The sequence below is a fragment of the Notolabrus celidotus genome, chromosome 11, assembly GCF_009762535.1.
Source record: "Notolabrus celidotus isolate fNotCel1 chromosome 11, fNotCel1.pri, whole genome shotgun sequence".
Taxonomy (NCBI): domain Eukaryota; kingdom Metazoa; phylum Chordata; class Actinopteri; order Labriformes; family Labridae; genus Notolabrus; species Notolabrus celidotus.
Window position 1 is genome coordinate 17,378,516 of NC_048282.1, and position 11,690 is coordinate 17,390,205.

The window sequence follows — 11,690 nt, forward strand, 5'->3', positions numbered from 1 at the left end:
TTGCTGCTGAATTTTTGTACCACTTGTAATCTATTGATGGATTTTTGAGTTAAACCTGTTAAAAGCCCATTACAATAATCTAGTCTAGAAGTAGTAAAAGCATGAATAATGGTTTGGGTGTCATTAAAAGTCAGCATAGATCTTAACCGGGCAATATTCTTTGCCATATTACATTATGTTATATTACACTTTGCCATATTACATTATGTTATATTACGCTTTGTCATATTACATTACATTATGTTATATTACATTATTATTGTAACTACAACTCATGGTCATATTTATTTCTATTTATTGCTTAATCTGTCATTACCAACCATAATCACACCATGTCAACCTGTCACTACTGAAACATTTTTAATACTGCCTGTAATTACTTCTATTTAATCTAAATTCCATTGTAAAATTTGTATATATCTAAATTGTACTCTAGCTTTATTATTATTATTTTTTTTTAACTTATTTTATTTTATTTGTATTTTATTCTATTTTATTTTATTTTATTTTATTTTATTTTATTTTATTTTATTTTACCTACTGAAACTTCTTTCTTGATTGTACTCATGTCTGGGTCGCAGTAACAAGTGAATTCCCCCCCGGGGGATCAATAAAGTAATATCTTATCTTATCTTATCTTATCTTATCTTATCTTATCTTATCTTATCTTATTCCTAAAGTAATAAAAGCCAGACTGGATGGTGTTATTAATATGTTTTTCAAAAGATAAGTTGCTGTTCATTAGCGACATCTGCTGGTCACCGTGTGAACTGTACCCTCCTCTGTCCCAGGAGTCATGTGTCACGCAGCTATGCACCTCCTTCCAGGCGCCGTTGTTTCATTTGCGCCATTTTGTCCGCTCACTTTGTTGATTGGGCTTTAGCGAGCTGTACTAGAGCCAATCAGAGGGAAACCGGACAGCGAAGATACGGTAAGGGAGACCCTATTGAAGGCATTGGTAGTTGTCAGCACGGATTGGTTTGCTATGGACCAACCAAATTACTAACCCTGCTAAGTGCAAAAAAATGGAATGGTGGTTTGATTAGGACTGCTTCGTTTCAGGCTGGTTAGGCTGCGAATATCTGTGTGCTCTTAATGTCGGCTTCTGGGAAGAAACATGATCTCTGGATGCAGACGACGAGCCTTAGCTAACGTTAGCTAGTTTGCTCAAATGTTGGATCCACTAACAAAGGAGTGGTTCAAAACGTTCACCCGTTTAGTACATACCGCCTGGTTGAATATCACCAGAGGATAATAAACACAGACACACTAACAAAGTAAAATTGGTCGACTACCTGAGAAACCAACCCACGCTGTATTGTGCTTTTACCACGCTTTTTTTCCCAGCTAACTAACGCTAGCTGTGTTAGCTTTTACACATGTAAGCTTTTCTACAAACACCATGTACAAGCCAGGGAGCCAACAAACACCATCCAGTGTTGGGCTTATTTATCTCATGATGAGATATCTCATCATGAGATATTACACATTATCTCCTCAGTAAGCTTGTGAGTTGAAAAGAATCCCCCCCCCCCCCAACGTCATATTAAGATAATGTCTCGCATTGAGCAGGTATCAGTAATGTTGCATGACGTAAGCTGCTGGGAAGACAAACAACCTTGTTTATTTCTGCATGGTCAATAAGGTGGAGGCTGTATCTAACATATAATAACACTTTTCCCCACATCATCGCCAACACCTTTTCTTTCTTTAGTCTTTATAGAGGATTGTGACAATAACAAGCCATGGAGCAGTACACCACTGCCACCACTGCGACCGGGGAGCAGATAGTTGTGCAGACTTCCAATGGACAGATCCAGCAGCAGGTGAGCCCAGAGTTTGTTCATTAAACGTTGGTTTTGATATGTTTTTATTTATTTATTTATTTTTAACCCATAAGAACCCACCGTGACACAGGTGTCTCCGCCCCTTTAAGCCTTGTGGGCAGGTCTTCAAAATGCTTAAATCTTCATTTTTTTCCCATAAAGTCCCTAAGTGACATCTACCCAACTTCCTGTTGCAGTCATGTGACTCTGCCTTCATTGTTGTGCCAGTGACCTCACTTCCAATATGACTGTGCACCAGGCTAATGCATGAGTCAGATCTTGCAAATTTTGGAAAGCTTGATTTGTGTGTCAAAGGTATGTTTCAACCCCCAAAAAATATGAATTTGTTAAATTAACATGTTCTGTCATACATTAGACCAGTTTTAAATACATTTTTTGGAAAGCTTTACATGAAACAAGAAGAGATAAAATCGCTGTGACAAATATGTCACATCAGGCTTTTATTCCTAAAATTATCATGGAAAATCCCATGTGACATATTTGTCACAATCAAAGAAAATGGTAGAATATTGCTAAATTACTTGAGCAAATTAAATAATTGTTAACCAATGTATTCATTACAGTTGAAGCCAAAGAATATTCATACAAATATGAACAAAAATCTCTTTTTAAATTCATTAAATTAGTTCATAAAAATATGTTGAGAAACTTTTCATGCAAAAGTTTTTAAGCCTTTCCCAAAAAATGTAAGTCAGCATTTATAGAGAACTTTGATTAGTTACACACACAAGTAAGATGTTTTTCCTATTTTAATTCAATTTCATTGAAATTTGATTGTAGTATGGATAAAAAGAAGCAATACAGTCTTCAGGATGCTCTGAAAATCATCACTGGAGATGACAGTGATTTTGAGGCTTTGATGTGAAGATAGCTCAGATGAAGATCCTGATGACCCTGATTATACCCCCAACAAAAAAGAGATTGAGACTGAAGAGTCAAGTTGCTCTAGTGATTCAGACAGTGGCGAATCAAGTGATTTGGATGAACAGCAACCAAGCGTGAACCCGAGGCAGCAAGCAACAACTGTCCAAAGAAAAGAAAAGGAAGAGAAGAAGACATTTTCCTGGAGGCAGAAATCTTTTGAAACACCTGATTGCCCATTCAAAGGAGAAGATGCCAGTCTACCTGACACTCTCCATACTCCTCTGGAGTATTTCAGAAAGTTCATCACAGCAGAAATGCTCCAGTTACTGAAGGAACAAACAAACTTGTACAGTGTACAAAAATCAGAAAGGCACAGCAATGTTAACACTACTGTGAAAGAACTGGAAATACTAATTGGCCTCTATCTGCGTATGGGCCTTTGCCAAATGCCTGGGAATCGTGCATACTGGGAAAATGACACAAGATGTTCCATGGTGGCTGACTACATGTCTCGCAACCGTTTTCAGACCCTGCTAGCACACCTGCATTTCATCGACAACACTGATTTGTCAAACAGGCAAGCAGGGGATAAGTGTTGGAAGATCCGTCCATGGCTCGATATGTTCCGCAAACAATGCCTGAATGTCACTCCAGAGGAGCACAACTCAGTTGATGAGCAGATGGTCACATTCAGAGGCTCACACAGTCCAATAAGACAGTATGTGAAGGGCAAGCCCCACCCATGGGGACTGAAAATTTGGGGCCGCTGCTCTTCCTCAGGAATCCTCTGTGATTTTACAGATGATGTTCGAACTGACCACATTGCACACTGGCCTGGGAAATGTGAGAAACGAGGTCGTTGCAAACTCTGCAAGGTCAATGCAACCACCACCTTCTGTGAGAAATGCGTCGTGCGTCTTTGCTTCACAGAGGAGCGAAATTGCTTCAAGTCATACCATTTGGCCTAAGCTAATCTGCTAAAAGGAAGTTACTGTGAAAAAACTGTTCAGAAATGGTGCTGATAATGCAATAGAAGCGTTATTTTTCAGCAGTCCTTTTATTTACTGTTCTCAAAAACATGTTTTGGCAGGTTTTCTGCGTAAATCTGTTATTTATTGTTCAGTTGCTCTCTAATGCCCTAAAAATCTGGATTGAGAACGCCAAAATTGTTATTAAACCTTTTGAAAAGGTATTGTTTCTGTTTAAATGCAAATAAATGCAAATGTTAGTTATTAAGCAACAAAAGTTTGTATCTCATTCATTTTCAAATGAAGAAAAAAAATCACAGTAAACACCCAATGTGACAAATTTGTCACTTTTCAGATTTTTGACACAAGGGGGTGCTATTGAAAAAAAAAGTTTAGAAATGTGTTATTTGTGGTCCATTTGGTCTGTTCTGTAACACACATAATTTTCCTGAAAGGGGAAATGGGTGTGGGTTCTTATGGGTTAACTTTGTTTTAAATGTACATAACAAACAAAGGGTACATTCAGAATGAGCATCATACATAAACAATCATTAAGGACACAGAAATAATACAGCTTGAGTTGTTAATTTAAGGCAAATGAGAAATTATACATACATAGAAAATAAATCATAAAATAGTTGAGTATGGAGAGGGAATCATTTTATAATTCAGTGGGGGAATTCTTTTAGGGAATAGTGTATTTTGAGTTTTTTTTGGTCCTTTCATTATTTTCAATGATTTTAGGTATATATTTTTTTAGGTATATTATATAAAGTGTGATTTTAGGTACACTTGTATCATATTATTTTATCCTGTACATATTAGTCATGCCTATTTGTTGTTCTTTTGTATTTATAGCTGATGTTTATAGCTGACTTATTCTTATGCCTTGTACATAGAGAGCACAGTTTTACCTAAGTCAAATTCCTTGTGTGTTCAAGCATACCTGGCCAATAAAGCTGATTCTGATTCTGATATTTGGAATTCATTTAGAAAAACAACAAATTTGGAGGGAGATTTCATAGTTCTGTTTTTATGAATGAAGAATTTTGAGAGGCACAGGATTATGTTACAGCAGATTTCATCACTTTTATTTTTTAATATAAAACTGAAAGTTATGTCATTTATTGAAAAGGAAATTGGAATGGATTTTATTTTTATTTTTAACCATTCACGGATATCGGCCCAGAAGGTTTTCACAGTTTGGCATGAGAAGAAAAACAGGGTTTGTCGACTCAACTTCATTTTCACAAAGGGGGCATAAATTGTCTTCAAATTTTAAGTGTGCACAGAGTAATTCTTCAGAAGGATAAATATTGTTTTTAATTTTAAAGTGGTTGGTTTTGATAAGTAAAACTACTCAACTCAACTTTATTTTTATTGCACCTTTCATACATAAAGACATGTAGCCCAAAGCGCTTCACAGAATAACTGAGAGACAGAAAACAACAGCAATGGTAAATTATAAAAGGCATGATTATAAATAAAATACTTACAGTATTAAAATAAAATTAATAAAAAATGTAATAGTGGAGAAAAAAGTTGAAAAATAAGATAGCGTTACATATAAATGTACATATAAATAATTAAATCAGATAAATTAGATCAGTGATGTATGGAGGAGCAAGGCTGTTAAGAGCTTTAAAAATAACTTTAAAATCAATTCTAAAAGAAACAGGGAGCCAGTGCAGAGTTTTAAGAAGAGGGGTTATGTGATCAGTTTTCTTTTTCCTTGTTAAAACTCTACAACTACTTCTGACCACACTATCTAAAATTTCTTTGTGAGCTCCCAGGTTACAGGTACCCAGATGGAGAACATTCCAGTGGATTCAATAACCAATCTTTTTTCCTGATCTTTACTTATCTGAGACTGTATTGTCCTGCCTTACCTGCAGACACAGGGCACAGTGACGGCTGTGCAGCTACAAACAGAGGCGCCAGTGGTGACGGCCTCTGGCCAGCAGGTGCAGACACTCCAGGTAGTGGTGTCATCGCCGCCCTGTGTCAGTGCCATGACAGTGTTGCAGCCTGCAAGTTTGCATGATCCAACAAGGGCTGTTTTTCATGACCCATCGCTGTGCTGTTTGGTTCACCCCCCCCCCCCCCCCCCCCCCCCTCTTGCATGTCTTGCAGCTGCCTGAACTGCATGTTCGCCAGCACAGTGTTATGTATCAGCCTCGGGTTTCCGCTTGTGCTATCATGGCATTCAAAAGACCACTGTTTGTCTGAGTCGTGTTTGTCTCTTGCTTTTAAAAGCAAGTTTCACAATTCAGACATTGTTCCTTCTGATGAGGACAAAAGCCATTTGATATGAGTCACATGGTTACGTGTTTTGTAGAGAAAAGAACCAGAGACAAACAGCAGGGATCCATAGTGATGTCTGCCTGTCACTTCTCATCATCAATATGTTTCTTTTTGTCTTGGTGCAAAATTACAGTGGCTTCTTACCTGGTGGTATAATTGTTTTGTGTTATGTCTGACATGGGACCACCTTAAAGTTCAGCTAACCAGTTTCTTTGCAGACTGAAATACATTGCAAATGAAACTGGTTGAGTCAAGTGGGTCCTCAATATTGTCTCATAGATCAGTGTTTTCCAACCGAGTCACACAACCAACCAACCAAAGGTTTTACAAAATGACACATTTAGTCTCTCAATTCATGAATCTATTTATCTGAGAGAGGGACTTTGGCTACTTCTTTAACTGTGTCAGGGCAAGCATCTTATTTACAATAGCTTTTGCAGGTAATATTAATGTCTCTGCCACAGTTGATGGCTTTTTGATTTGGCTACGAGTTCAGAGCTCTCACAGACACAGTTGTAGTTTTTCTCATAAAAGTTGCCTTTTCGACCACCCATATTACGCTCTTCATCCGGGTTAGAATTTTGTCCAGGGCCCAGTTTGGAATTTTCATTTTTCCTTTTTTGAATATTTATCCATCGCTCTTGTGCGCCTACTTCTTGTCACATACACCTCTCACGTGCATCATTAATTCAATTGTCTTAAATTAACAAGATCATAAGTGTGCTTTATTGCCACCCAGTTGGTAGGCAGCGCAGGTCAGTACATGGACAAGTATTTAATTACTCCGCCAGTCACTGCACTGAAAGCACAGTTGCACTATATGACAAATTATTTGCAGTATATGTATAATATTTTTTGGGACTAATTAAGGGAAAACTGATAATGTCCCATGACACACCTGACGATCTGTCACGGCACACTAGTGTGCCACGGCACAGTGGTTGAAAATGACTGTGATAGATCACAGGTCTGTGTATTGAAACAAATCAAAATGGCATTGTTGCACTGCAGGCTCTGTGGTATCAGCAATACTTTACAGATTTTCTTGTAACCAATGATATAAAGGATGTTCTTGAAACTTATTATTTACAACTCTAAAACTGGCACAGGTTACCAGTCGTCAGTCATGGTTGGCATACATTTTTGGATGCACTATTTTTAGTAAAGTCATAAATGAAGTTGCTTTAATCAAATGTTGTGCTTGTTCAGCAGAACTGCTTCAGTAACCTCTGTGTGCAGAGGACTTGTGTTAAGTCAATGACAGAAATACTTGACAATATAGGGTTCAGCTTGGATCCACTACGAACTTGTGTTGTGTCATCCCGAATTGGAAAAGTTGACAACAAATAATCATGTACTTTCATCCACGATCATGTGCCGTTCTGGATGTTCCTATTTTGCCATCATTTGCCTGCAATCATATGAGTCAAGCAAGCCATACTTTCCTGTAAGCATGAAACTCTCTTGACACTGCTGTGACAGCTTTCTGTTTCTCTCTGCAGGTCCAGGGACAGCCTCTGATGGTCCAGGTGAGCGGTGGGCAGCTCATCACATCATCAGGACAACCCATAATGGTGCAGGCCATGTCAGGGGGTCAGGGCCAGACCATAATGCAGGTCCCTGTGTCTGGAGCCCAGGGACTACAGCAGGTAAGGGATGAGGCTCCATTACTAGATTGAAATCAGAGTTCAAATTATGCTGTGTTATGCTGCACAAAGACCAAGTGTTCTGTGTGTAATAGTAACCACAGACAGGAGGGTTTTTCTTAGTGTGGTAAGTTCTTTGAGAATTTATTGTCAAGCTGGGAAACGTAACTGAAGACAATCTTTCTGGGATTTTTTCTCCGTGTTTAGATTCAGCTGGTGCAGCCAGGTCAGATCCAGCTACAAGGCGGCCAGACTCTTCAGCTCCAGGGCCAGCAGGGTCAGCCCCAACAGATCATCATCCAGCAGCCCCAGACCGCCATCACTGCTGGACAGAACCAGGTTTTAAACAATAAACAGCTGACTTTAACATCCATTTAATTTGACCATTATTTATGTGAATACTGAATGTGTCTTCCCCTTTCATGTGTTCCTACAGGGGCAGCAGATCAGCGTGCAGGGCCAACAGGTTGCACAAACAGCTGACGGACAGACCATTGTTTACCAGCCTGTCAATGCAGATGGCACCGTCCTGCAGCAAGGTACACTCCCATTTCTCCTTCTTTTTGTGTGTGCCTTCTGCTCTGAAGACTCTCTTAACACATGCACTGTTGAGATGTCTGTCTGAATAATAATTGTGATTATAATCTGTTGTCAGGAATGATTACAATTCCAGCTGCCAGCTTGGCAGGTGCCCAGATTGTACAGGCAGGGGGTGCCAACACCAACACCACTAACAGCGGCCAAGGCACTGTGACCGTCACCCTGCCCGTCTCCGGTAACATGGTCAATGCAGGTGGAATGGTCATGGTAAGACCCTGTGCAGAGGTATCAGCATCTTATTCTCTTTCTTTTCTTTTGTTTGGTTGTTTTTTCAGTCCAGACTTAATCAAGGGTGTGTAGTGTTTCTCTTTTCCACGTGAAACTAAATGTCAAGAATGAAGTGCATAGCTCTGATGCCTGAGCTGGCAAGTTGTATCAAATCGATGAAAGACAAGCATTCAGCTTCCGTAGCACTATGACTGAAACATTTTAGTGTTATTTCAATGTTTTTAACAATACTGTGATATGCAGGGAATACTATCACATCTTCCCTCTCTAATTTCCCTCTTTTTTGCTTTATGATACCTCCTTATGATACCTCCTCTACAAATCAAAATGGTGTTTACAGACTAATTGCAGCATTTCTATCACTTCAATATAATTACCATAATTTTTAATATCTCAGCTTAATACTTTCTTATATAGACCTGTAAACAAGGCTATTAATGACTGAGAACACCAGTGTAGGCGTGCATGGTCTCCAAAAAGATCCTTGAAACTCGAAGCTGTATGTTGACATAATTAATATTTTTATTAGATTTCAGCCTTATATTGAATGTAATCTGAATGAGCTCTTTGTGCGAGAGATTCAGAGCACTGCGTCTCTGTTTTCTGTCTCTCTGTCAGATGGTACCTGGAGGTGGTGGAGTTTCTACAATGCAGCGTATCCCTCTCCCAGGGGCTGAGATGCTTGAGGAGGAACCTCTGTATGTTAATGCCAAACAGTACCATCGCATCCTAAAGCGGAGACAGGCCCGGGCTAAGCTGGAGGCTGAAGGCAAGATTCCCAAAGAAAGAAGGGTAAGACTCATCGGTAAAATTTTACTACACACAAGCATGGAAGTTTTTCCTCCTTACTACTTGGTTGAATAAATTAGGTAAATGCATTTTTTAAAGCCCTCATTCCTCTCTTCACTATTTTATAGCTCACTTGTTTCTCCAAAGCAGCTTGGACTCTGTTGTCATCTAGTTGGTTGAATATGGCTGCAAATTGTTTTCTTTTGGGGAAACAATAATCTAAAAGCTGATAAGGGCTGCAGAGTGGGGTATAAATTGCCAAAGGGAGCCTTGAAAAGAGAGTTAAAAGTTAAAATATATTTGGTGAATGATACATTTATTTTTTTGCCTATATGGCATTATTCTGTCATGTTATCTCAGAAAAAGTTTTAACTCAAAACCTTGACCGATTCATATACTGTATGGCTAGATCTCATGAGGGGAAAAAATATTTTTTGGGTTGGGTCTTGTGAGTATTCATCAAGTGCTCATACTTAGATGACACAAAATACATAATGTTGAACTGGCGTATAATCTAATACATCCACTTTTACTCTGGTAGAAATACCTGCACGAGTCCCGCCACCGTCATGCTATGCAGCGTAAACGAGGAGACGGAGGACGTTTCTTTTCACCTAAAGACAAAGAGGAAATGGCTTTGGCTCTGGCACAGGTAAAATAAATACTGACTCCAGCCTGTAAGTTTGTGAACTTTCTGATTTGTGCAGACATAAAATCACTCATAATATTTTTTAATATGAAGAGACTCATAATTAATATTGGTGATCTTCTCTTCTCTTCTGGTGCAGCAACAGCAGGAAGCAGCCCAGGCAGCAGCAGATGAAACGGTGGCTCAGATGATCAGAGTCTCATAGCACTGTAGCCAACATCACCTCTTTCAGCCTGAGACTCATCATCCTTTTTTACCCATCTACCAAACCTCCTTTCAACCATCTTACACCAAACTACAGCACTGCCACTTGGGTACCTTTTGTCTTCTTCTCGCTCTTGTGCTGGTCTTCCAGGGAGCTGGCCACATTGCAGCTGAGGCTGTGGACCTTTTTTAGGTCGTCCTTCCTGAAGTGGCAGATGCTTCCAACTCATCTTAACTGGTCAAGCACGTAAGACTAGAGTTTTATCCTCATAAAACAAAAGGATTTGTTTGGACATTAAGGACACATTCATTTTTGTAACCCGGCCTAGTCAAGCAGAGGAGGCTGTGAAGCCATTCTTTCAGATCCTGAGCTGTTTGAAAGATGAATATTTGTCACCAGTGGATTCTTGTTGCTTTGAATATTTTTTTTTTGTAAATGGTACATAATTATTTTAAGGGACATTAATTGAGTGTTGATGCTACACTTGTGTCCTAATCTTTTTAAGTCATGCCTTGTGTTTTGACATTTCATCTTTTCTACTTGTGTACTGGGGGGGACAGATTTAACATCAAATCCAGTGAACAAAAACTGAAATGTGAAACCAATGTGAAAATATTGTACAGAAAGTCTTTTCTTCCCCAACGTGTACTTAGTATTATGCTCAATTCTGTGGATGCGTTTTTATAATATTCTGTGGTTAGAAATAGTGTTTGTTGGAAAAAATAACTTGATGTGGCTTCATATTACACATTCTATTCATGTAGGCATTACTTCATCAGTGAGTCCGCATAAGTGTTTATTTCATCGTAGTTACTAGGTTTTTTTTACCCACCAGATGCAGTTATGTAATCTTTTTTTTTTCTACGATGAAAAAAGAGGACATTTGAATCATCAAACATGTCAATTAAATTTGTATGTGATTGAAGGTTATTGGTGTTTACTTCTCCCACAATTTGTCATTCTAATCTTTTTCTGGTTTTCATTGGGGTGCAGTCAAAACTTCATGGAAGCTGTTTTGTAGTATTTAAATTCTTTATATGCCTTATAACATTTTATTTAATAGTTATTTAACAGTTGATAGTAAATTCACAAGTATTAAGAAACTAAATATTTGTGTCGATGTATGCAGTGGATTACGGCTTCAATGCAGAGCCTTGCAATTTATCATAAAATATAAAGCAAAGTACCTAAAGTATGGTCTTGTAAAGTGGGGTTAAGTATTTAAAGCTAGGGTTGGTAGTCACAGAAAACAAGCATGAATTTGAATGTAGCATTTTCTCAGGACTCTGTCTAACCCCTTGCTTGTCAGAGCCCCCGTGAGAGCTTTTTAGACTCTGATCTGGACTACACCTCATCGGGTCAGAGGAGGGGACAGGCCCGAGGTCGAGCGAGAAGTGCAGTAAATAGAGGCAGGGGAAGTAGAGGCAGGGGACAGGGAGTGCACGCCGGGACGGGATTTGATTGGTTTCATAAATTTGACCCTAAAGGCAGGGATTGGTTGGTGTTTTCCCAGGTTTACTCCGGCTGTAGAGAGCAGCTTTTTTTTTCACTCTTTTTTTAAGAACACATTATGTATTGATTGCCATTGGG

General features: G+C 38.8%; 1 protein-coding gene across 4 annotated transcripts; it reads left to right on the plus strand.

The window, feature by feature from the left end:
* Positions 1 to 792: 792 nt before the first annotated feature.
* nfyal (nuclear transcription factor Y, alpha, like) lies at positions 793 to 11,030 on the plus strand. Of its 4 annotated transcripts, none has more exons than XM_034696197.1 (9): positions 793 to 931; positions 1,715 to 1,826; positions 7,486 to 7,632; positions 7,837 to 7,968; positions 8,066 to 8,168; positions 8,285 to 8,436; positions 9,076 to 9,249; positions 9,788 to 9,898; positions 10,035 to 11,030. In XM_034696197.1, exons 2-9 carry the CDS (start codon positions 1,746 to 1,748, stop codon positions 10,098 to 10,100), a joined length of 966 nt encoding a protein of 321 aa, XP_034552088.1. In that variant the 5' UTR covers positions 793 to 931; positions 1,715 to 1,745; the 3' UTR covers positions 10,101 to 11,030. The 4 variants fall into 4 exon arrangements, with proteins under 4 accessions (XP_034552088.1, XP_034552086.1, XP_034552089.1 ...); XM_034696195.1 differs by having other exon boundaries at positions 795 to 931; positions 8,285 to 8,454; XM_034696198.1 differs by having other exon boundaries at positions 927 to 1,508.
* The last annotated feature ends 660 nt before the right edge of the window (positions 11,031 to 11,690 follow it).